The sequence below is a fragment of the Mustela putorius genome, unplaced genomic scaffold (genome assembly GCF_011764305.1).
Source record: "Mustela putorius furo isolate JIRA1106 unplaced genomic scaffold, ASM1176430v1.1 tig00000407_pilon_pilon_pilon, whole genome shotgun sequence".
Lineage (NCBI taxonomy): Eukaryota > Metazoa > Chordata > Mammalia > Carnivora > Mustelidae > Mustela > Mustela putorius.
In genome coordinates, this window is record NW_025421373.1 from 11924455 (window position 1) to 11951622 (window position 27168).

The 27168-nt window shown below is 33.9% G+C and overlaps 1 protein-coding gene across 10 annotated transcripts in view; it reads right to left on the bottom strand.

Annotated features, from left to right (window-relative positions):
* RICTOR (RPTOR independent companion of MTOR complex 2) overlaps positions 1 to 27168 on the bottom strand; it is a 129471-nt gene that overhangs the window by 20513 nt on the left and 81790 nt on the right. For all 10 annotated transcript variants that reach the window (XM_013051712.2, XM_004737979.3, XM_004737980.3 and 7 more), the window contains 22 exons: positions 25232 to 25299; positions 23911 to 23993; positions 22485 to 22572; positions 21636 to 21726; positions 21459 to 21525; positions 21231 to 21311; positions 19112 to 19212; positions 16723 to 16888; positions 16313 to 16414; positions 16150 to 16196; positions 14319 to 14454; positions 13741 to 13940; positions 13388 to 13514; positions 12612 to 12776; positions 12341 to 12417; positions 11777 to 11855; positions 5819 to 5928; positions 5283 to 5370; positions 4062 to 4154; positions 3622 to 3728; positions 2709 to 2938; positions 191 to 1199 (listed from right to left, as the gene is read on the bottom strand). In XM_013051712.2, coding sequence (XP_012907166.1) covers positions 191 to 1199; positions 2709 to 2938; positions 3622 to 3728; positions 4062 to 4154; positions 5283 to 5370; positions 5819 to 5928; positions 11777 to 11855; positions 12341 to 12417; positions 12612 to 12776; positions 13388 to 13514; positions 13741 to 13940; positions 14319 to 14454; positions 16150 to 16196; positions 16313 to 16414; positions 16723 to 16888; positions 19112 to 19212; positions 21231 to 21311; positions 21459 to 21525; positions 21636 to 21726; positions 22485 to 22572; positions 23911 to 23993; positions 25232 to 25299 — 3315 coding nt within the window. The remainder of the gene's footprint in view (positions 1 to 190; positions 1200 to 2708; positions 2939 to 3621; positions 3729 to 4061; positions 4155 to 5282; positions 5371 to 5818; positions 5929 to 11776; positions 11856 to 12340; positions 12418 to 12611; positions 12777 to 13387; positions 13515 to 13740; positions 13941 to 14318; positions 14455 to 16149; positions 16197 to 16312; positions 16415 to 16722; positions 16889 to 19111; positions 19213 to 21230; positions 21312 to 21458; positions 21526 to 21635; positions 21727 to 22484; positions 22573 to 23910; positions 23994 to 25231; positions 25300 to 27168) is intronic.

Consider the following 27168-nt stretch of genomic DNA (forward strand, 5'->3'; position numbering starts at 1 on the left):
CCCCCCTCGCAGCTGCAAGAATCCATTTCAAATCATATCGGGTAACTAGGAGCTTATAGCCTACCATAGTAAGCAATTATAATTGGTCAGTTCTGAGGCTTATGTAGATGTAAAACCTGTCTACTAATGCTTTCCATTTAAGTCTGTTAAAATGCAACCATAATTGTTCATTAAATGTGTATTTGCTCACCTGCTTGGTGTTAACCTGGACTCAAAACTGTTGGCCTTCATGGTGATGGTATCAGTAAATAGCACGTCTTTTGCTGGAGATGCCAAAGCTTCAGAATGAGATAAGGATGGATGCATTCTTTGTTGCTGTAATCTTTTCAGCGTAGCGTAGCCAAAGGCATCTCTAGAACTCGTGTAACTAAAGTTACAATCTGCTAGACTTTTAATCGTAGCAATTGAGGGTGCTTTAAGGGACTGTGCTCTTCTAGGAAGTGTATGAGAAGAACCTGGAGGCACCAGGGACACTGAGTTTGATTTGGAGAGAGACAGATGGTTAGACTGTGGCGTCAAATAGTGGCTTGTCTTAACAGTTTTAGTACTTACCACAGTACTCATACTTCCACAGTCTGTGTCCACAGTTGTAGCATCAACACCTACTGTCTCTCGTGAAGGACTTGAACTCATTGAACTTATGCCACTTGTTGTAGTGTCTGTATTAAAACTTTGGCTACGTATCTTCATTTGTGAGCTTGTTGAACTTTCTACAACTAATCTCTCTCGGCTTGTGTTTTCTCTGTGATTCTCTGTACCAAGACTCTTGGTGAATTTTAAGTCATTCTCTCCAATACTTGGAGTACTACCAGTGTCTTCAATGTGCTTATTCCCAACAAATGAAGTTTCTAATTGTAATGTTTTCTGTACTGTGGATATGGGTGTGAAATCATCACTATGATTAAAGTCAACACTGGGCTCCGTAAGCGTTCTGATCCGCCTGTTGTTTGCCTTATTTTCAGATGACAGTTTCCCTCCTTTCGGATCACTGCTACTGCGATGTTTTTTATTAGGCAAAGTAAGTGAATTTAAGATACGATTCTTCACAAGTTTACTAGAAGCAAAGAAAGGGAATGAATTTTTATCCTTTATAGGTCCAGGTCGATCATAAAATGCTGGTTCTGTATCTTCATTGATGTCAAGAAAAAATGTACTGGTAGAGCTGCTTCCAAACCGGTCATCCTCCATTATGAACATACCTATGATCAAAAGACTGTTAATACAAGCACATCAAAAATGACAAAACAAAATCATGGCAACTATTTGTGACATATTTCAATAATTCTTTGTCGAATAGTCATCTGGGGAAAAAATTTTCAAAAATAAAGGGTTAAACTGCTGAGGAGCCACGTTAAAAAAAAAAAAAAAAAAAAAAAAAGAACTTCTTGAGACCAAGTGTTTGAACTTAAATAAAAATGTGGTATTATGTTATTGTGAGGAACTTCTGTTATTTCCCAAGAAAAACTATAGGGTCCCTTACAGCACAGTTTACATGAAGTAGTTTTTTGCTTGCTGTTTTAATGGCACAGAGTTTCCAAAACCTCCAAATATTCGGGATAAAATTAAAGGAAAAAGGAGATTTGACCATGGATGTTCACTCAGTTGGCAGAGATTCCTGTTAGCTTATTTTTCAAATCATAATAGATGGGAGATATTAATCTTATAAGAAGTGAATTCTTCTTCTTAAAATATACTTATAATGAGCCAAGTCACAGCATTTTAAATTCATGTTTAAATCAATTAGGCTTATTTATTTTGCTTTAGGTACTAAGGATCTCATCTAAATTCAGTGTCTAATAAAAAAGAAAAAGACTCAATCTGGGTGCCCAATGACATCTATGATATCCTATCCTATTTTTATTTTTAACTTTTTGTTCAGTAATTATAAACTACTTGAAATTTATTTTGAAAGAAAGCAAAATAAAATCCCAAAGAAACTTGCATATTGTATTTTCAGATTTTGTCAATTCTAAGATACATTTTTCCACAGATAATTCTAAAATCAGAATGCATCTTATAATCAGTGGTATGTCCTAGTTTAATAGGCAGTATTTTTTTCTTCTTTTTTAGTGGTTCATAAAATACTGATGCATCTTATAATTCACAGCATCTTAGGCCTGGTGAAATACAGTTTGAAAAATGATGCACTATCTTTTTAAAAAGAACTATGTCTTAAATTTTGTACAACTAACAATATTTAGCACAAAGCTTAAAACCACAAACTTTTTTATTTAGTTGATTTTTTGATACTCTTTTAAGAGTTTCAATATTTAGTTTAAATTTAGCTCTTCTCTCAAAAATGAATATGTAAATTTAGTATCTTAACAAATACATTCTGGTTCAACAATCTCTATCTGAAAAATGAGTGAAAAAATTATGTAAATGAAAAAGGTAAGCAAATAAACATTCACTTTTTAGATTTTATGATAAGCAAAAATGGGAATGGTTCTTTTGGCACATGGCTTATTTTTTAACTCTGTCAGTAAGCTTTTCCAAAGGCTATTTAGAAAAGCAAGGAGAGAACAATGTAGTCTGTTGGCTATCACTCTCTGTTGTGAAAAGATAACATATTTTCCAAGACCCCATGACTGCCAAAGTATCTTAGAAAAAAGTACATTAGGAATGTAACAAATACATTTACATTGTGATATTATAAACACAAATGTTAACTACAGCTAACTGTACATGACCTTGTCAAGAATACTCACTTGATGGTGCAGATTCACTTTCACTATTATGTCTAGAGCTGGTTGACTCGGAGTTCAAACTCAGGGTGCTTGGGATAGATGAAAGTTCATTACAGAGTTGTTCTACATCATCTGGAACCACTGGCCACAGATGTTTGCGACTGTGCCTTACAGAATCCCAGTTGTGACATTTCAAAATATCACAGCCCTGTTTGGTTTTGGCTATGAGCCCAAGCACATATACACAGGTCCTATATGTAAAAGATGTAATGACAGTTTATAATTCCAAACTGAGATTTCTTAAAGCAACCAAAATATTAGTTTGCTATATGTACATTTGAATTTTTGAAGTCATTAAAAATTACTTAGCTTATAGAAAAATGTATTAAAATGAGTTAGGAGTAACTTAGAAGCCGTAAGTAACATGAACACCTTCTTAACATACACAGTAATTACAAAGAAGTAATTTAAAAGGACATAATGAAATCTTAGAGGAAAATGGCATACACAAACTTTTCTGGGATAAATGTGAAATATAAGGGCTACTGGACTACTGCATATCCACTATACTTTCACTGTTTGCCACTTACTAAACTTCAAAATTATAATGATAAAAATGCAATGGTAACATTAAACAAGGAGCTCCTTAAGATGTTAAACAGTGCATTTAAAAATCTTTTTTTTTTTTTTAAAGTAAACTCTACTCCCAATGTGGGGCTCAAACTCATGACCCCAAAATCAAGAGTAGCATGCTCTATTGACTGAGCCAGCCAGGTGCACAACCCACCCCCCAACCTTTTCTTTTTAAATCTTGCGTCATTAGGATTTTCAGTGAATTAATAGTTCTAATGGACTACATAGAATACTCTTCCCTCACAGCTACTTGTGAACAAGAATATATACACTAGAAAGATTTATGAGTGAAGTAACATACCCTCTGATTGAAAGAACCTCACATTGCTTTGCAAGTTTTAGTATATCGGGAATCACATTTTCCTCCTGTAGTAAATTGAGACCCCAATTTGATGAGCCAATATTTCCCTGAAAGAAAAGAAATCACTTATATCCAATATATTTATAAGAGTAACTCTTTCAAGAAATTTGGAAAGCTAAGAAGAAATTTAACCCCATCTATGAGAGAGAAAAAAAAATGTGAAAAGAAACCTTAAATACAGAACTTGAAAAATTAATGCTTCATTTGTCTTAGCAAAAAAACTAATAGCTTAAAAATGTTTAAAATGGGCAGAAACAATTTTGGTCCTAGAATATTAATCTGAGAATAAGTTCTAAATAAAATGATTTTTATTTATTATTAATGGAAAAAATTTTAAAAATCTAAAAATGATGAAGATCTTATAGAAGTTTATTACAAACCAAGGCCCAAAGAGATGCTTTCAGTTTTTTAATTTCTTCCCATTTATCCAAATCTGGACTACGAACATTGTGACAGAGTTCAGTAATGATATTCTGGAGAAAGAAAAAAAAAAAACATGAGTAACAATATGTTTTCAAAGCATCTTAAAATCAAATTTTTAAGGTTTGCATTTAGTAACTTTTACGTATTTAAAATAATTTTATGTAAACTTTTTTAAGCAGCATTAATGAGGAGGTTCTAAATTCATATTCTACAGTGAGCACTTAGGAGCTATGTGGTTTTGAGCAAGTGAGTTAATCCCCCATCCCTTGATTTCCAATCTCTAAAAGAGAGATCTGTTTCATATGGTGTAATGACGTAAGCATTACATAGGAAGTCCTTAACAAAGCACTTGGTACCTCGTATTATAAAAATATTAGTCATAATAATCAGTTTTTTAAAATAGAACCTAATACTAATGAATAAAAAAAATACTGTAAAGATATGTGCTCCAAAAGTCTTCATAGACTTAATATAAAAATAGTACACTATAGAGTACATTTATGTAAAACATTTTTTCCTGGGATGAACACTGATACAAAAATGAACTAAACTGCCAGATTACTATTGTTCAAAAGACACACATGCAAATACTTCTGTATCTATTTCTAAAGTAAGAAAAAAGTTGCATTTATTGAAAACACTTAATAGCCAAGACATATTCACAGCCATAAATTTGGTGTGCATATAATCAAAGAATAACTGCTTGACACAAAGCCTGTTATATTCCATAAAACATATGAGAATAGGGAGGTACAAACAAACAGCAATTAGTATTTCCAGTTTGTTGTTCACCAAAAATTTAGGTTCAGTTTAAATTCCCCAAAAGAACAATGAAGAAATTCAGTTTTTCAGTATGTTTCTACAAAAGAGATGAACTTTCCAACAAACTACAAAGGACAGAACTCAGACTTTACTTTAAGTGGCTCACTTACTCTACATAACGTATTAGCTATGCAAAAGGTGACGGGTAAGTCAGGGAAAGGCATGCACACCAGTGCTACACCTAAGGATTACAAACACAGCCTAAGTCAGTTATAAGATAGAAGGCTTTAAAAGCATTATTAATGCTGCTAACTTTAAGGCTTTTGAGAAGTTTTTGCAAAGGTACTACACTTTAGCAATATTAAGATTTTTTTCTATGATTGTAGCTATTTAAAACAAATAAATTGTGTTTTTACCTGTACTTCCAACAAATGACAGCCTGTTTTGTGGTGTACCAGTTGTCCATAGAGGTGTACAGGCAGGTAGACATGAGGACGCTGTAATCTAGCATAAATAAAGATGATTGATATCCTACTGCCTCATTTACAATATGCTAATTAAAGCAAGGACTACTAATAAAGTAGTAAAGATATAATCTCTTGGCATACATAAAAATATGTAAGTGGAAAAGCATGAGGAGCTCCAGAAAAGTAACAGGTTAGCTGGCCTCAAAGTAATGAGTAAATTGTGAGAGCTGAGACCAGAAAAACAGGCTAGGGTAAGAGCATGGAAGATACATAATTATATTAGTAAGGGTATTCAGCATGTTATGAGTGCCACTGGAATTCTTGAGCAGTCAATGCTATGCTTTTAAGATTTTTTTCTTATGTCAGTGAAGGAAATAAAATTTCCAAATACTTCGAAAATTTTTAAAAATAAAGAATATTATGAACTGGGTTTGAATTTTATATTAGAGGACCAGTAATAAATTATTCCATTAACTAGACTGTACCTTTGGTTACTCCGACGAACATAGTTATCACCATCAATTGGCTTTCGATAAGTAGTAAGTGCTTCATTAAGTTGTTCCTCAATCAAGTCAACGTATTTTGAATTATATTCCTGGAAGATAATATTGCTTTAGTTATACAGAGTATCATATTATTCACTAAATTTATAACATGTTAGGTACATGCTAAATCTTAAAAGCATAAATATGAGAAAACTGAACACCTGCACAGGAAATTTAAGACATTTTTAAAATGGTAGAACACGTATTATGATTGCAAATGTTCTATCATATCTAAAAGCTTTCTGCTTATACTCTTATTCCCAATTTCAATTAGTATTTTAGAGTCCACATAAGTAAGTTACTAGTTTTGTTTTTTATCTTCCCCATTAAATACAAACAAAAGCTGGCCTCGTATTATTAAACCATAAGCATATTCACTAGAAATCTTAAAAAGAAAATTAAATGAATTGTATCATTTTAGCATCTTTTGGCAAAAACTAGTATCGCTTTCCTTACTGATTTAAATCAAGTCAAATGTAAAAAATGTTGCCAACCAAAACTTGAAAAACTTTTAAATTCTTTAAATTGAAAATCAGTCATACTTCCATCTTTATTGCAAAAGATCTCTACTTTATTTTTTCCTTTTTCAAACTGTTTTTTAATTTAAATTCAATTAGTTAACATATAACATATTATTGGTTTCAGAGGTACAGGCCTGTGATTCATCAGTCTTATATAACACCCAGGGCTCATTACATGCCCCTCTTAATGTCTATCACCCAGTTACCCCATCCCACCCCTCCACCAACCCTCAGTTTGGTTCTGATAATTAAGAGTCTCTTGAGGAACCTGTGTGGCTCAGTTATTAAGCATCTGCTTTCAGCTCATGTCATGATCCCAGAGTTCTGGGATTGAGTCCTACATCAGGATTCCTGCTCAGAAGGAAGACTGATTCTCCCTCTCCCATTCCCCCTACTTGTGTTCCCTTTCTTGCTCTCTCTCTCTCTCCAAAAAAAAAAAAAAAAAGTCTCTTATGGTTTGTCTCCCTTTCTGTTTTCATCTTGTTTTATTTTTTTCCTCTCTTCCCCTATGATCCTGTTTTATTCCTTAATATGAGATCATATAACACCTGTCTCTCTCTGATTGACTTATTTTGCTTACTATAATACCCTGTAATTCCATCCACATCATTGCAAATGGTAAGATTTCGGTTTTTTGATGGCTGCGTAGTATTCCTGTGTCTGCACATATACCACATCTTCTTTATCCCAGCTGTCAATGGGACATCTGGGGTTTTTCCATAGTTCGGCTATTGTGGACATTGCTGTTATAAACACTGGGGTATGGGTGTCCCTTCAAATCACTACATTTGTATCTTTAGGGTAAATGTTAAAAGATCTCTACTTTAAACTGCTCAGAAGGAATTGGTAGAATTCTCTGGAAAGCAATTTGGCAGTATGTATCAAAAATGTTACTTCACATAGTTTTTGACTCAACTACACTTTTAGAAATTTATCCTACAGAAATACACGTACAAGCATGCAAAGGCATACAGAAGAATATCCAGCAAACATGGTTTACAAAACAAAAAAAGTTGAAAACAATGTCAATTCAGGAGTGGTATAAAAGCTAAGGTACATTCATACAATGGACGACGCAGCCATTAAAAAGAACAAGCTAGATTTAAATGTACAGCCCTGAAAAGATCCCTCAAATATACTGCTAAATGAAAAACTTATTATCTACTCTTGAAAACAGAACACATTCGTATTTTTAAATAAAGAGTATATACTTATAGAGAGATAGAACATCTCTGAATGCACACAAAATAGACTATTACAGACATTACCTTCAGAAAAGACAGAATAAGCGCACAGAGAAACATTTTTCATTCAAAACCATTTCAGACAACTTTAATTTGGTGAGTTACCTTAATTCCCTTCTTAAAGCCTTTAAAAACGTACTTTTCCTATTTTTCCTTTAGGTTCCATATTTACTTTGTAATAGTAATATGAGGTTTTAATACTATGAGCATACCATAATTATTACTACTGCTACTATTACCACTACACTACTACCAAACTTTCCTCTACATATGAAAATCTTAGAGGCACCTGGGTGGCTCAGTGGGTTAAGCCTCTGCCTTCAGCTCAGGTCATGATCTCAGGGTCCTGGGATTGAGTCTGCATAGGGCTCTCTGCTCAGCAGGGAATCTGCTCTCCCCACCCCCCACCTGCTGCTCTGCCTACTTGTGATCTCTCGCTATCAAATGAATAAATAAAAAAATCTTTAAAAAAATTTTTTAATGAAAATCTTATGGCAAAAAAGGCAGATATTCTGAGCTTTGCACAGGAGTAGTTACATTCCTGTGGTTAAATCTTTTCACCAAAGGCATTCATTTGGAAAACACTAGCCAAAGGTCAGGGGTATGGTTTATAGCTGTGAAATATACTGAGTTTCTTATGCAGGTCATCCTGAGGATTCTGCCCAAAAGGAGCAATCTGGAGGGGCAAGAAAATCCCAACTGAGGGGTGGACCTCCACCTACCAGGAGGCAATGTAAGTGTGTAGGCAGAGGAGCCCTTGACTGCCCTAGTCAAGGGAACTGAAAATGAGAGATGCACAGTGGTGAGATCTTGAAAGTAATGCTCACGTAGAAGAATTAACACCTGAAATCTGCCAAACTCAAAGCTAAACAGCCCAGATAAAAATTGCACCAAATAAGTCAGTCTGTTCTTAGCCCCATGCCTCTTCTTCCTCCTCCCGCTCTCAAGCTGAAGAGGCCCTAAACTGGCAGACAGCTAGTAAATGGAGAGGAGAAGGAGCACAAAGAGTGATGAGATAAACTGAATCATCCCTCCACTGCAGTGTTTCTATGTCTGGATGCTAGGGTGAAGTTTTAAATTGAATGAGTGAGTTTTTAATACTGTACTGACCTGGAGGTTTTATTACCTTGAAACAGAGATAGTCTCAGTCCATGTTGGCATGCCATAAGCTACTGGGAGGAAATCAAATACAGTGAACATGGGCTTTGGAATCAAAAAGCATCCCTGTTCTGCTATTTTTTAAGTTCTGTGACCTAGGATAAATTACTCATCTAGGATAAAGTTTACTCTTTTTAGCCTCCAAATTTTCATTCACAAAATAGAAACAACAGAATGTATTTCACAGGACTGCCCTGAAGATTAAATGAAGTAAGACTTGAAATGGTAGGTAATCAGTAAGTTCTTTTCCTTTCTCCTTTTCTCTAATTCAAGAGAGATTATGTTGTCTTTATTTTTACACCTTCCATTAACTGCTTAACTAACTGTAACTGCAATTCAGCATGTTTGTAACTTTCTACTGAAAATGCTCTAGCAAAATTCACCAATGACCAAACTGTCAAATTCAACAGCTATTTTCTATTGTTCATCTTATTTGACCTCTATCAAATATCTATCACTGGCCTCTCCTTCCTGAAGCATCCTTTAGTGACACCATTCTCTTTGGCAATTTTCTCAGTGTCTTTGTCCTTCTATTCTGCTCATTAAACCAGAATGTTCTTTAGGGAGCAATTTCCAATCTTTTTCCCTCCTTCTTTCTCTCCTTCCTTCCTTTCTTTTTTTTTTTTTTTTTGTTCTTTATATCTTCCCTGATGATCTCACTCATTTCAGGTTTCAACTACTACTATATACTGAAGACTCCCAAATTGTGATCTTCTAGCACATACCTGAGCTCTAGATCCACAATTCCAAATATATTCTGGATACCATCTTTGGTGATCCCAAAGCAATACAATTCAACATACTCAATTCAACATACTCAACATACTCAAAATTCATTATCCTCAACCTGCATACCATTTTTTGTGATCACAATCTCTTTTTTGAGGATTTTTAAAAATTTATTTATTTAAAATAGAACATGAGTGAACACCAAGTGGGGGGGAGGGGCAAAAGGAAAGGGAGAAGCAGACTCCCCACTGAGCAAGAAGCGTGACCTGGGGCTCCATCCCAGGATGCTGGGATCATGACCTGAACCAAACGCAGATCCTTTACCGACTGAGCCACCCAGGCACCCCTGTAATGGCAATCTCTTCGTGGTGGTTCACTGCATGCTCAGTCACGCAGATTAGAAAGCCAAAGAGTCAAGATGGACTCTTCATTCATTATATCCAATCTGTCCACACATCCTGTCCATCTTAGTTCAAAGATGTCCAGAAAATGTATCCCTGCCTATTCCATCTCAGCACCACTGAAGTTCACATTCTTATCAAATCTTTCTTCTTAACTGGTCTCAATATTCCTAGGCTTTACCTTTGATAATCAAATATCCACTCCTACACTGCGACCTGTCATGTTTCTAAAGCACAGCTCTGATTACGACTACTCTTTAAACACCTATAATTCCCCCACTTCCAATTAAACTGGAATACATTAATGACATAATGTGGTTTATAAGGCCTTCTATAATCTAGTTCTAACTTACCATTCTAGCCTTATCTTGCCACTCCTCACTTAGCCTCACCGCAACTACAGTGGAATATAGCATTCTTCACAAATCTGAAGTTCCAATAATCTATACAGATTTATTATTCTGCACCCTCGGCCTTGAATACCCTTCATCCAACTTATTTGCCTACTCCTCAAGACCATTTCAAATAGCATATCCTTTCCTCAACCCACCCAACATTTCTTTTGCTAATTCTAATCCCTAGGCAGAATCATTAACCCTTCCTTTGTGTTTCCTTATATGCACAGGCCTTTGTTACAAGTTATATTTTATACCTACTATTTGAAAGTACTATACTAGATATGCTAAGCAATTTTCTAATACTATAAATTGTATAATAAGGTGACCAATTTTACTATGGTAATTTGTTTAAATAACTTCTATTTATGAAATAAAACTATCACATCTTATTTTAATTCTCCAATTCATTAATTATTGAAAGACTTAATCCCTAAATCACGTTTTTTTTTTTTTTTAAAGATTTTACTTATTTATTCAGAGAGAGAGAGAGAAAGCAAGCACAAGCAGGGGAGAGGCAGAGGGAAAAGCAGGCTCCCCACTGAGCAGGGAACTGGACATGGGGCTTGATCACTGGGATAACGACCTGAGCCGAAGGCAGATGCTTAACCAACTGAGCCACCCAGACACTGTGCCTAGTTTTATAGTTACAATATTTTTTTAAAAATGAGAATTTCTTGTGAAATATGGTTCAATATAGACAATGATTGAAATTATGAAAAACCTAAAAATTATTTACATTAGCATTGCTTATCCATGGGTTTCTAAGATGTTTGACAATTAAGAATGCTTCAAACAAAATAAAATCACGATGATGACCAACTAAAGAAAAGCTAGGAAGTTAACTAATAACTTCTCAGTTATTCTGAAGTACATTCTCAGATTTATGTCAAGTAGCATCTTAAAATAAAGTTTAATTAGATTATTAGATCTGCTTGGTAGAATCATTTTATAATCTTCCTTTATTTAGGAAAATTGTTTTAGTTATAGCTTAAAAGGGCTATCAAAAAGGACCCAAGAATAAAAGAAATGATAGTAAATAGGGTTAAAAAATTAAACCAGTAGATTATAGCAATTAAAGTGAAAGAAAAATTACAATAGAATGGACACAAAATCAGTAGGTTTGCTATAAAACAAGGTGGTTTAGAAAATGGAAAAATAAACACAAATAATTACATAGAATTTAAGATGACTTCATATGAATGTTTAAATCTTGTTGTTGTTGTTTTATTTCTTTTCAGCGTAACAGAATTTATTGTTTATGCACCACACCCAGTGCTCCATGCCATACGTGCCCTCCATAATACTCACCACCTGGCTCCCCAACCTCCCATATGAATGTTTAAATATTTGACCTCTTAAGCTTCAAAACACTGATATAAAAAAATCCTCTAAATTCACAGATCTATTTCCTAAGATATAAACTGAAGCTTACTCAACAGAAAATTACCTTGTGCCACTTTTCCAATTGTTTTGCTACATAACCTCTTTCATTCAGATAGGAAAATCCTTTTGGGATGGAAAGAAATCTGTAAATTAAAACAATTTAGTTTAACACAGAGCCTGACCACAAGATATTGCAAAAATATCTTAAGCAATACCATGTTTAAAGAGCTAAAAGACTTTAGGAATAGTTTCATCCTGACAGTAAAAGGTCAACTATTATTTACTATAATTTCAAATATAAATAAATTTTCATAATCTTGCAAAACACATGAATTCAACCACAGTAAAGAAAATGTCATGAAAATTATGAGGAGATATAGAAATGTAAAATAAACATTAGGGAAAACAATGAAAAGACAGAGTTTCAGTATTAAAGGATATCTAAGATTCTAAAATAGGCCTCTTTCAGAAGTTAACACTAAACTCTTTAAAGTGTTTCCTGTTTGGATTGAATCCAGCTTTAAAATACACTGCTAAAGAGAACAGAACAAAAAACATAACTACAAGAAAAATTTACTTAACATTTACTTAAAATTTACTGAACATTTTAAATTTACTTAACATTTACCTCAGGAGAAGAAGCAAACCCTTGTCTCCAAGGTGGGATAAAGCTGGCTTCATCTGAATAAGAGCATGAAGATTGGCCTAAAGAAAGTAATTATCAGGCAAATTAACAATTGCAAAACGAAAGTAAGTTGTTTCCAAAACACCTATATTAAGTACATTATAATTTTACATAATTTTCTATTAAAATTCAGTACTTTAATAAAGTTTAATAATTAAAATAACTGAATAAAAATCATGTCCAAGTATTTTATTATAAAGTAATAAACCTTCACCTTGTCTTCACATGCTTCATCAAGAATATCAAGAGCTTCAGAAGAAATCGTTTTGTTTTTATCATGTAGCTGGGTAACTAGTAATTCAATGCCCCAATTATTGAAGAATTCAACATTAGCTCTCAATAATACTCTTAAATGTTTTGTTGCATACAGCCTGCAGGCCTACAAAGAGAAATGAAAATATAAAAACAAACAAATAAAACCCAAACTTCATGGATAGTCTATTTGGACACTGTTTTGGGACAGTTTTGCTATTTGAAAAGAGCAGAAGAAATGGAATTGAGGGTCTAGCCCCTGATATATTTTCTTAGTACTAGGTAAATAAAATATTTGCTTTAATCTAGCTGCTTCTTCCCCTTTATAGAAAGAAATGAGTACTGTATATGGTTCCTTGGAGGAACTACTGTTTTATTTTTATTATTATTTTTAAAGGTTTTATTTACTTATTTGACAGAGAGAGAGAGAGCAGGAGAGCACAGGCAGAAGGAAGTGGCAGAGGGAAAGGGATAAGCAGGTTCCCCTTCACTGAGCAGGGAACTTGATATTGGGCTTGATCCCAGGACCCTAGTATCCTGATCTGAGCCAAAAGCAGTCGATTAACTGACTGAACCACCCAGGAAGGCGCCCCATGGAGGAACTACTATTTTAAAGTAAACTCAAACCCCATACCCTATTCTTAGAATTAGTAATTAATTTTGCTTGGCTAAATTTTATGAAGTAAAATAAAAAAAATACAGCTATAAAAAATACAGTTCTGTTAATGTTATACTCACATCAGTGGCTGCAGTAAGGATTTTGGAAAGGATAACTCTTGCCAAGCCATCTCTGCTGTAGTCCAAGCTAGAAACGGTCAGTTTCAGTAAGTGATCTTGGTTTTTCAAGGAACAGAGATTAAGGAGACTTTAAAAAAAAAAAAGGGGGAGGGGGGAATGAAAATATAAACAAGCATTTCTAGAAAAAAGCATTTAATGATAAATATCACATAAAAAAGAGTAACAAAGCAAAAGATAACTCTAATTTTGGGGGCGTTTTAACAGAATTTACCAAATTTATGTACATGGAATAAGAAGCATGCTACTTCTGACTACATTAAAGATTAAGTTCAGGAATATACTGAAACAACTACCATTGAAATACGCTGCATTTTTCCAGCATTTTGACTCCATGAGGGTGGCAAGAAAGTGTTCCAATAAATAAAAAGTAGTGTTGACTAAGGGTAGTCAATAAACCATTATTTTGAAGACTTCTTTCAGGTTTCATTCCAGATGAAGCATTGAGCCACTGAACAATATCTTTTACCAGATCTTCTAAGTATCCTTGCCCATCCTAAAAGCAAATACATTGTGATATTACTGGAAAAGCACTTAGTGACTATAATTAGAAAATTAATTTTAATCAAATCCAAAAAATGTAATGATAATGATAAAGTTACTAATAATGGATATCAACCACCAAGTATGTTCTTTTAAATTTCATTCAACACTATCCTGCAGGAAGATGGTATTATCTCCCATTTTACAGAGAAAACCAGGTCTTCTATAAGACACATAAGCTGTCTAAAGTCACATAACTACCTAGTGACAAAGTCAGGTCTGAGCTCATTCCTTATGTTTCTAAATACAACTTATATACTCAGAAATAAAAGGAAGAGGGAAAATTTAGTGAAAAACATTTGCTCTGGAAAATACTCAAAATGCTTATTACCTCTTCGGACTCAAGAAGAAATTCTGTAAACTGGCAACCCACAACTGTGAGCTGTTTGGACTTGGCAAAATCCAGATCCAGGTTGGCATATAATTTACTGCTGGGCTTATAAAAGTAAAGTAGTCTTCGTACAAACCTAAGAGCAAAATAAAATTAGCAAAAAAGAAACCAAAATTACTTTAAAATCTTAACCAAAGCTTAAAATAATAATAAAGTCTTGAATGTGTCTTGGGTTTAAAAAAAATGGCAAGGAATAAAAACATTTGGTATATTACACCCACATGCACACATGCAAAAACAACAAAAAAAAAAAAAAAAAAAAAAAAAAAAAAAAAAAACCACAAAAAAAAAAACCGCCTTAATTGTGAAGAATAGTTTGTAAAATAAGAATTTTATGGCGAGATGCCTCAAAGAAATATCAGAGAACAAAGACACTAGCTGGCTAAATGCAGATGTAACACAGCTAGAAGATAGGCTTGGATAATACAAAGAAGAACCCTGAATAAAAATTTTCTTCTACTGTATTTTGTGACAATCTTTGTCCCATGACTCTATAAAATAATCCTACACTGGATAATTGTAAGCAAAATAAATCATACTACAATTCTGTCTGTTTTTCACCATTAGGCAAAAACAAAAAGCACAAGCTGCAGGTAAAATTTAAGAAACTGAATTTATGAAGCAATGAACATAATTTATATTTCTTTTTTTTTAACATAATTTATATTTCAATGTTATAACTTTCAACATTACGGGCATAGCTTCTATTTAACTCAGTTCAATTTAATTTCATGCATTACAATCCAATCCAATAATGGTGCCAATTCCAGAATGTGGAGAAACAAAGCTGAAAGAGACTTCGTCCCTGTTTTCAACCAGTATGGAAAGCTGAGGCTAAGCTTCTTTATTCCAAGTTTACATATGTTTTGTATAAACTGAATACAGATATTAAGTTAAATATCATGAGTAGATGAATACAACCAAATAATAAAGGACATAAATTTTTCAGAAACATGAAGTAAAGGCTCTCTTATCGAATGAGATCAGTAATGGTAGTGGATTAGTCTAAACTCAGAATGAGTAAAAAATGCATGGGGTTACTAGGGAACAGCACAGTAGCTTGAAGTACTGTGTATGCCATGAACATTAGTATGTTTTATGAAAGGTGTGGAGAACACCTTACCTTGGTTAAGGGGAATGAATGTAAAGAGGAAGACAAATGGCTAACCCTCCAAAGTCAGATGCAAATGCAAGTAGAAGCAGAATAGTAAAAATGGCCATCATTTTAGGAGGGTAACACTATCTCCTCATTATGTCATCCTCATGCATTAGGGCTAAGATTACACATGGTTGAAATTACCCCCATTTGAGAAACTTTCATCTGAAGTACTTCATATGTTCCAAAAGTAAAACCAGAATATAAATACTAAGAAAAGAATTAGCTGATGCTTTTGGGTTGTTAGAATATACACAAAAATGTATACATGTCCCTACTGAATACCAACTATTAAAATGTATGTATGTGTCTTTTTTTTTTTTAAGATTTTTAAAATTTATTTATTTGACAGACAGAGATCACAAGTAGGCAGAGAGGCAGGCAGAGATAGAGGGCAGGGGAAGCAGGCTCCCTGCTAAGCAGAGAGCCCGATGCGGGGATTGATCCCAGGACTCTGAGATCATGACCTGAGCTGAAGGTAGAGGCTTTAACCCACTGAGCCACCCAGGTGCCCCTGTATGTATCTTTAAAACACCAATTATTACTTTTCATGGGTATCAGGTATAATTCAAATATAAGTTCTTTCAATTTAAATGCAAAAGAGTTGTTACATACCTATGCAACTGTTCATCTTTATAGTTTCTTAGATTTACATTTGGCCACTAGAAAAACATAATATATTATATCATATATGTATTTATCAATTCACAAAATATAATTATGATGAATTACAATGAATAATACAATGAAGCCATAACCAAGAAGTAGTCTGTCCTACCTTAAGAATGGTCCCTATAAGATTCCAATTCCATTCAAGATTCTCTTTATGTTGAAGGACTTGGCTATCTCTAAGGTTCATTAGAAGGGCTTCCTCTGTATCCTAACATCATCAGAAAGTAATAAGGAAAATTAAGGCAAATTATCTTCACATTCAGAAAACTAAGTTCAAATTTTTAAAATTCAATTTCAATTTAAATTTCATTTAAGGATGAATTATCAAGGCTTTTTAACTTTGAAAAGCTACAAAAACATAACTTTAAACTGCCTAGTCATTATAAAACTAGAAAGCCATTTGAAATTCCATAAGCATGAATAAAACTGCTAACTCAAGCAAGTATATGCATAGTAAAATCCATCAGTGAAAAATTAAGAAACTAAGTTAAAAACTGCGACATTCCACTTCAGTACCTTAAGAACAAATATATCTTTCTGAACTCGGAGATACTGATCCCGTTTCTGGTGGGTTGCAATTGCTTTCTGAATAATGTGATCTAAATGAAGGCTGTAAGGTTTAGGTCCTCGTTTCTTCATTTCATGGAAGCGTTTTAAACAGTTCAAGGCTGCACTGGCTCGCCTAATTTTAAAAAAATGAATTAATTCTGTAGCAAAGCTAGCATAATTTTACAGATCACTTTGGTAAATTAGTAAAACATTTAAATTCAAGGCTAGAGATTATTACTAAAAAGTAAATTATTTAATCAAATTTGAACCACAAAGAAAAAAAATCAAGAACACTGCTGATTTGTATGAAGAAACACTATGTAGGGGCGCCTGGGTGGCTCAGTGGGTTAAAGCCTCTGCCTTCGGCTCAGATCATGATCCCAGGGTCCTGGGGTCGAGCCCCACATCGGGCTCTCTGCTCAGCGGGGAGCCTGCTTCCTCTTCTCTCTCTCTCTCTGCCTGCCTCGCTGCCTACTTGTGATTGCTGTCTGTCGAATAAATAAATAAAATCTTAAAAAAAAAAAAAAAGAAAGAAAGAAACAGTATGTAGACCCAACTAAATATGTATTTATTAATCTTTTCTTCTGTGGTGGTGGGCACTTTTTGAATACTGGTTTTAAGAACTCCTAAAAGTCAGGAACCCAGTTTTCTCTCTTTTCTTATGGAAGTTTAAAAATTTGCTTTTCACATTTAAATCCTTAATCCACCTAAAAGGAATTTTTGCTTATGGTAAAAGGCAGGAATATTTTATTTCTCCCCATCGTGTGGATAACTGATGATTCCAGTATCAGTTTGTACAGTCTCTATTTTCCCACACTGATCTGCAACTGTTAATGGTATCCTTCTAAACATTATTTTTAATTCCTTGTTTGTGGTCCATAAAAGCACAGTTTTCAAGAATCTGGTAGCAATCAAGTCTCAACTCCAGAACTTCTGGTAAAAACAAATCAGATTTAAAATTTTAAAACCTTGAGATGTGCTCAGATTGGGAACTATTGAAGGTAAAGAAAGCTTGCTGAGCTAAAAAAACAAACAAAAACAAAACCATTATAAGACTATTATTACTGAAATTTTGAAGGTAAATTTGAATTCCTGATGAACCCTGAAATTCATGGCCATAATCTGACCCAGAGAGGTTAGCTCTACCAGGCTTTAGAAAACACATTCTTCCATCATGAAACTACTATCCATCATGAAACTTAAAGGGGCTTCTGGCTGGCTCAGTCAGTAGGGCATTTAGCTCTTGATCTCGGGTTTATCAGTTTGAGCCCCACAGTAAATACAGAGATAGGTTGCTTGAATAAATAAATTTAAAAAAAAAAAACACCTAAAGCTACCATTACCTAGAGTTATAACTGAGATAATCCCTAGTTAACTCTCAGTTTATAATACAAGTTCATTCTATTCATTCTATTAAATAATAAATTTATCTAATTGTATTAAATAATAAACTTAATAATAAATTCACTGGCAGAGTTAAAATTAAAAGAATGTTATTTATTTATAGTGAGGCCCATATATGTACTTCTGAATTAATAAAGCTAACTGAACTTTTAAGAACTGTATAACTGTCAATAAAATTCACAGTTCTGAACAGTTAATGAACTATATCTCACTAATACTTCAAAAAAGTCTAAATATATAGATTTTTCTAACAGATAGAATTAAAGAAAAAAAAGAAAGGAAGGAAGGACGGAAGGAAGTCAGACTTCTGGCTTAGACATAATCTTAACCAAATGAAAAAGATTCCTACTAGCACTTTCTAATCAAGCTTCTCCATCTTTACCTTTTAAATTATATTTTATTATTAGCACTGAAATTCCAGCAGACCTACAGCTGTATTAGCATATTTTGTTTATAAATTCTGTTTGCAGTATCTCCTTCAGATTTAAAAGTTTAGCTTACTTCAGTGCCTATAGTATGGGTTACTAAATTCCAAAGTTTTTAACCACACATACAAATGAATACATTGCTATTCTTGGTGCTTTATTAACTTTAAGTACTTTAGACATTAAAGAGCCCGAGTTGCTACTCAAAACATAAAATAGTCCAAAAAATTCTCAAACACCATTTTTAACGATGTGGTAGAGTTTATGTCCTGGTTCAGAAACATGCTAGAAAAACTTGATTTTATTTTACTATGCTATAATACTTTGTAGACTATATTAAATAATACTATCAATTTTCCTCTCATCTGTAAGGCATCCCAAAAGAATTCCACCCCTCCGCCCCCCACAAAAAGCATTTCCAAGCAAACTCTTCACATATACACACAGAATTTTAAAAAGAAGAGAAGGTCATCTAAATGGGTATTAAATATACCAGGCACAGTCTTTGCTAGAGCTCTGATACTTACAGTCTCTTTTCCTTGGGAATATCAAAAGATGCAGCCATATTCATTAGGGTTGGCAGGCAGTGCAAATGATGGCTATGTGAATGAGGAAGTATTGTATTTGCCTAAAAAATGAAAAATAGTATTTTTTAGGAGCTGACAAATAGGAATATTTTATATAATAGATTATCCACAGATAAATACTAAAGCTTTTACTCATGAAATGAACTTAATGATTCACTTTCCAATACATACTTATTTATAATTTATCTTATCTACTTTCAGTAAGGATGAGACTGAATGAAGATACAGACTCATATAACATTAATAAAACTCCAAATTTTTACAGATCCTTTATTATAACATTAAGTGGTAACTTAAAATGAATTTAGTTACAATTAAACTCAATTCTTAAATGATCTGAAAGGATTACATATCAAAACCTAGATCCAGTGCTATAATATTACATTAATCCTACTTTCCAAACAAAACCCACCACACAATCTGCTTTCTACCAGTGAGGATAAGTAAATTAATCAAATGTGGAAGCCAGAAAATGTAAGCATAACAAGCAATGAACTAACACCACTATATTCAAAATGAACAGCTTTTTTATTTCAAGGGAATCTAGAATTCTGGTCATGGAGGAAGGAAAAAATGAAATTTATAAAAAAGATTCCTTCATAAAGAACATGAAATTTTAAATATTGATAATCTTACAGGAAATGATATATTAAGAATTAAAATAAAAGGGACGCCTGGGTGGTTCAGTCGCTTAAGCATCTGCGTTCAGCTCAGGTAGTAATCCCAGGGTCCTGGGATAGAGTCCTGCATCGGGCTCCTTGCTTGGCGGGGAGCCTGCTTCTCCCTCTGCTTGTGTTTGTGCGCATGCATGCTCTCCCTGACAAATAAATAAATTAAAATCTTTAAAAAACTTAATCAATTAAAAAAATAAAAGTCAGATCTGAAGGGACGCCTGGGTGGCTCAGTCAGTCAAGCGTCTGCCTTTGGTTCAGGTCAGAAAGGGTCCTGGGATCGAGTTCTGCACAGGCTCCTTGCTCAGGAGAGCCTGCTTCTCCCTCTGCCTGCCGCTCTCCCTGCTTGTGCTCTCTTTCTCTAACAAATAAATAAAATCTGAAGAAACAAAAAAATCAGATCTGAAAACCTGCAGTATTACTTATTCTTCCATGGATGGACTGAAGGAGAACAGAGCATGTGGCTAAATAATTTGCTGGTAAATAAAACAGTTACCATTAAACTCTTTAATTCTCTTTACCTCACTCACAGAACCCACCTATTACATGGAAAAAAAAAAAACAAAACAAAATACTAGAGGTGGGGAGGACTGAAACAACAAAAACAAAAATGTACTTTGCCAATATGAGACGATCATAACATAATTTTAAAAAAGATCTGCTACAAGGTTACTTCTTCCTTAACCAGTTAAAATGGTTTTTATTTAGTATTCTATTAACAAACAGGTGACCTAGAAATAGGAATTCTATCTTGCAAAACAATCAGTTCTCCCATTGCTTGATTTGCTGGGAGTAGATAATGGTTGGATCACTTCCTAAGCGCCTTATTTCCAGAAGTTACTGACGTCATAAAATCAAGGCAAACCACCCCCCAAAACAAAACAAACAAACAAAAAAACACAAAAAACTCACCTTCTAAGCCTAAACTCACAAGTTTGCAAAAAATGTTTTCAAACAAGGGAATTATACTTAGAATTTTTTTCAGTTTTCTAAAATTCAGGCACTAATTGCTGCATCAATTCCACTGCTGCCTGACTGAAGCAATATCTAGTTTTGTAATTTCTTGCTTATTAGGCAACAAATCTTTTTGAGATACATTAAGATTTTTAAGACTCAAAATGTTAACATTAAAAGTGGGTATAAAAATCAATATTCAGTACTTTTTGATTTTTACATGTTCCATTTAAAAAACTAGCTTATACTATATATACACATTATACACACACACATATATGTATAGATAGATACAAGGCATCAAGGGTTCTTCACACCGTAAAGACAAACACTCAAAAAAAGTAAACTTACTTTTTGAGATACTACAAAGTAATATTATTTTATAAATTAAAACATTAATGGTATAAAACATAATCAGAAGTTGTTCAACTTACCATATGTAAAAGCTCTCCTAAAAGGATGGTAGCTCTAACTGAGATATGGTCATCACTGTTTGTTATCACTTCAACCAAACCCTTTGAAAATACAAAGAAAATATTACCGTTGCAAAAGCAGTACATAGGAACACATTTAAGCATCACATATGCTTATTGCTCTGAAATAACTCTGTTAGAGAAAATTTAAAAAATAAAATAGAATAAAATAAGGTTTGTAAGTCTTACTTCTAGAAGCCCATTACGAATAAACGCAGAGAGTATCAGTGCCAAGTAATTATCCATAAGGTCTGGCCTAGAAATAAACATAGCACAGAATCAGTTTAAGAACTGCTCAGTATATTACATGATTTACCAAAAAAACGGTAAATTATAATAAATTTGAACTATTTCCCTAAATTCTACCTGGATCTGGCTCGATGAGGAAGAATAGTTTTTGCTTCTGCTGCTACAAAGCCATCTGAAAGCCTCCAACTGTCTTGGAATCTGCCTGGATCTAAAATAGTTAAAATTAGGTAGTTAGAAGAAAGTGAGAAATCACTAAAAGACATCAGTTAACCATTGGCTATTCAGGCTATAAAGAATGTTGTAAAATGGTTAAAAAAACAGAAATTGGTTAAAAAAAAGGACTGAGGGGCACCTGGGTGGCTCAGTTGGATTAAATGTCCAACTCTCGATTTTGGCTCAGGTCATGATCTAGGGGTTGTGAGAATGAGCCCCACATGGGGCTCTGGCCTTAACGAGGAGTCTGCTGGACATTCTCTCCTTCTCTGATGCCCCTGCCCCACTGAAATACATAACTAAATCTTTAAAAGATGTTAAAAAAAAAATGAAAAGGCATACAGCAAATAAATGATTTATCGATACACACAGATCTAAACTTCTTTCATTCTGGGACTTAGGAGTCATTTGGGTAAAATACAACTATAGCAAGGATTAAATAATCTAATTTGAGAACTACATCAGTTTCTTATCTTTGCTCTTTCTTTCTTTGTTCATTTTTCTATGAATTTCACTGCTCATTTGCAATATCTAGGGTGATGGTAAAGAAATTAACATTTCTTATTTTTTGAAATTTATTTAAGGTTTTGTTTTTATATTAATTTATTATGCTATGATGATGCCGTAAGAAAATGTTCCATTTAATATTCAATATTTAGTTCAGTATTTTGCCTTTGAGGGACTCCGTGTATTAGATAAACCATTTTAAAAATCACAGTATATGAACAGATTCAAATGGACTTCAATACTTACCTACACTGAGCAATGCTTCTATGAATTCTTCAGTCACAACAGGTAGAGGAAGACGAAATATATCATAGAGCACTTCAAGCAGACCTCGCTGCAAGTGCAAATAAATACAGTTCATTTATTTTTATGGAAGGATCTTCATTTAAATTAAAAAATTTAAAACAGATGTTTTAAATGTCCTATTCACAGAGAAAAAAACAGATAGAAAGAGAACTCCTTATTTTAGAAAACTGCCATCTCAGGTCTATACTAGAGCAGAGATAACTATGGTGTGCTTACTACATACACGACTTAATCTTTTCAATTAATCTTTTATTATCCCCACCGTAGTACATATGGAAAAAGATTTAAATGTAATTTGCCCAAGGTCACGGAACTATAAAGACTAAAATCAGGAATCAAATAGTGGGTCAAACTCCAAAAACCACGTTCTTTCACCACCTGCAAAGCCAGCCACCATGAACTGGCCCCAACCTTTAGTTCCCTGCTTATATCTTTCCATCTAAAATCATATCCTTCCATTTCCATGGTCTAATGTTTCTCAGTTCACATTTTAAGCAAGGAACCCCTAGCTAACATCTTCTAATGTTTTTCAACTCCAGGTTTGGCTCATATAAAGAAAAACAAGAAAAAGGCAAGTTTTATTCTTTCAAGCACAATTAAAAACATTTAAGTAGAAAAGGAAGAATCACCGAAGAGCTCGTATTTTCCCCTCCAATTTCAATTTCTTTTAGCTGTTTGGTAGAAATTACAATGCACTAATAATCTAGGAATATATCTAATAAATAAGCACATAAATATTAACGACCCAATTTTAATGAAAACCACCACTCATTTTATAAAAACATAAGTTAGAAGGCATGGGGCGACTGGGTGGCTCAGTGGGTTAAGCCGCTGCCTTCGGCTCAGGTCATGATCTCAGGGTCCTGGGATGGAGTCCCACATCGGGCTCTCTGCTCAGCAGGGAGCCTGCTTCCCTCTCTCTCTCTCTGCCTGCCTCTCCGACTACTTGTGATTTCTCTCTGTCAAATAAATAAATAAATAAAAATAATAAGTTAGAAGGCATAAGATACATAAATACTATATTTACTTTTTACTAAATATATTTCTGTATTGCTTGAACCTTTCACAATGAGAATGCCCTCCTCTGTCTGCATTTTTAAATGAATAAAGCATAATTAATTTTGTATTTTTTAATCCAGTTTTTAATTCAGTCATAGTTCCTAACAACATCACTATTTCAAATTATTTGCATTAGTGTTAGGGTTCATTTAAGTAGCAAATATTTATTCAAGTATTTTTTTCAATGCTCTATGATAGAGATGAACAATTCATGAGGAAAAAGCAACACGTGAAATAAGTTTTTTTAATAATTAATTTCCTCTGTTAAAAGTCTGGGAATAAAACAGTAAGAGTAACTTTTGCCTACCCTTATTTCCATATTTGGTATACAAAGTACTCCAATTAGAGACTGGATCCCAGAGTTTCCAGGTTTACACAAATTAATAATACCTAAAGAGGATAAAAAAGAAAAAAAAATCACTGATTTAAATGTCAAAAAATACATAGAGCAATGTATTCATAATATAAAATCTGTGATATTTTTCCAGATAACTTCAAAATTATGCTATTATTTGGTTATCATAAGTAACATTTCCCTACTGACTAGAGATTATCAGTAATTTTATCATTTAAATTTTATCCTGTATCATTTAAATTTAAATATTTGTTGCATACTCAAAAAAGTTCATCAATGACTGCATAGTATTCTTCCTGTTTGCCGATGAGTGAGTCCCAGAGTCGGAATACTAGAGAGAGTAGAACAATGTTCTGTCTCTCTTACTTAATACCTCCTTAACCTAAAGTGAAATGAAAAAATTTGCTTGGCATTTGTCTTTTAAAAGCATACTTCTAGGGGCGCCTGGGTTGCTTAGTGGGTTAAGCCTCTGCCTTACGCTCAGGTCATGATCTCTGGGTCCTGGGATGGAGCCCGCATCGGGCTCTCTGCTCAGCAAAGAGCCTGCTTCTCCACCTTCTCTCTCTGCCTGTCTCTCTGCCTATTTGTGATCTCTCTCTGTCAAATAAATAAATAAAATCTTAAAAACAAAAAAAAAGTGTAATTTTAAAATTTACTGAATGCACAAAAAAACTATAATTGGCAGAATTCAAATAATCTGTATAGATTGAAATTTTAAGTGGGAGAATTAAGTCAAACAATTTAAAGCACATTAGTATGTCACAAAGGAAGTGAATAGCCAATAAACACATACAAAATTAGTATCATTAGTCACTATGGAAAGCTAAGTAACATTCACAATTAGATACCATGACACATCCACCAGAATGGCTAAAATGTAAGACAACGTGAAATGCTGGAAAGGATGCAAGCAACTGGAACTTGTACATGCTGATGACAGGAGTATAAAATAGTTTAAGTATTTTGAGAAAAAGTCTGGCAGTTTCTTATAAAACTAAACATATATCCACCTTGTGACTCAGCAATTCCATTTGGGTATTTACCTAAGGCAAATGGAAAGCTCATGTCCACAACAAGACTTTTTAATCAACCAGGTAATCATTAGCACACAGATTTACAAATGGTCAATTTTAGTAATTTTGTACAAATCCCTCTCTAATAATAACATACAAAGTTAAGACCAGGTTAACATCTAAATTAGATGCTGCAATAGTAATTTAACATGTGAAAAAATGAATCAAGTTTTTCTTATTAAGCAGCACAAGTAACTTACCTGCCCATGACCGGAATGTTGCTATGATTCCCATCTTACTGGCTAGAAACCTCGCTTCTCTGTCTTCTCTGAGAGCCGGTGGGTGCAGGGCGCAAAAAATTAAATGTTAGAATAAAAAGTGAGATTTCCCTCTACTATATCATGAAAAAAACCCTATCATTAGTTAACATTTAAATATTTACACAGGAAATAAAACATGTTTTTTTAAAAAAAGGTCAGATCTACCTCAAAGAAAATTACCCAATTATGTATTGACCCCTGCCCCAATTTAAAACTCCCAACATAGTTTAAAGTAAGTTATAAATTCCACTTTTCAATTTGGTTCTACTTTTCCTGCTCTTCCTGAAAATTATTCTTAGATACCTCATTAATACCTCTAATTGAGCACTACAGACAGCACCACCCTATTTAATAAGCATTCCTGTCAAAAGGCTACCCCTTAGCAAAGAAAATTATCTCTTACTTTTACCACATGCTGCTTTCTTTTTTTAAAAGTTTGTTATTTAAGTATATATATGTATGTATGTAATCTCTACACCCAATGTAGGGCTCGAACTCATGACCTCAAGATCAAGAGTCATATTCTCTTCTCACTAAGCCAACCAGATGCCCTACCACACATATTCTCTTCACTTGAAAATTCTTGCCCCAAGCTTATTTCAGCATTTACTTTTCTTTTTTTATTTTAGCATTTCTAACATGTAAGCTCAACAACCCATATACTCACTGATATGAAATAACTAGATATTATTAATATCACAGCTATTTTCCTCTAATTGAGTATTCAAGTATCATACTGTTTTCTTATGCAATAGTTTTTGACCATTAATCAAGCAACAGAACTATTATATTCATAAATATTTTCCACACATGACTTATGGCCGGTTTCAATACTTAATAGCAATCTTACACTATTTATGCCATGTCAACCACCTCTATTTTCTCAACTGTCTGTGTTTTTTTGTGCTTTTTGTCTTCCCTAATAAAGGCCTTAACAGTTGTGAGAATACAGATATCCGAGAACTGGGAAAGAAAAAAATAGAGGGGTTGGATTTAAAAAAAAAAGAAAGAAAGAAAATCAAGCTAAAGAACAGTGAGCAGTCTGTGAAAGAGAAATGAAACACTTAAAAAGATACACAAACGAGCCACACTAAGCTCTGCAGCATCAAATACATGAGAATGTAACAGAAACTAAAATGAGAAGATAGGGTGGTGGAAGAAATGAGAATTGGACAATTACGGGATAAAGTTTTAACAGCTCCTTCTTGTAAAGATGTTAGTGACAGGGGCACCTGGGTGGCTTGGATGGCTGGGCATCTGCCTTTGGTTTGAATCATAATCTCCAGGTCCTGGGATAGAGCCCCATGTAGGGCTCCCAGCTCAGTGGGAAGTCTGCTTCTCCCTCTCGCTCCGCTTATACTCTCTCAAATAAATGAATACATCTTAAAAAAAATGTTAGTGACAGGAGTGCCTGGGTGACTCAGTCAAATAAGCATCCAACTCTTGATTTAGGCTCAGATCATGAGATGGAGCTCCGCATCAGGGTTCAGGTTGAGCGAGGAGCCTGCTTAAGATTCTCAGTCTTTCTCTCTCCTTCTGCCCCTCCCACTTGCTTACATTCCCTCTCTCTTCAAAAGAAAAGAAAATGTTAATGACATACCTACAGTGACTGCCTAGTAATCCATCTCTAACCTACTCAAAAAATTTGTAATATTAAAAAAAAAAAAAAATCACTCCATTTTCCCTTGTTCCCTGGCCATAATGTATCAATGCTCCAGAAACCACCCATACTCCAGGAACTAAATCAAAGTAAAGCACAGAACCAAACAGGTAAGGAAGGATTTTGGTAGAATGTACCTTATCCCTCCAACTCTGAAAACAGCCAGGCTCATCTCTCACTCATTCTGGTAGGCAGAATTCTAAAAATGTCTACCATG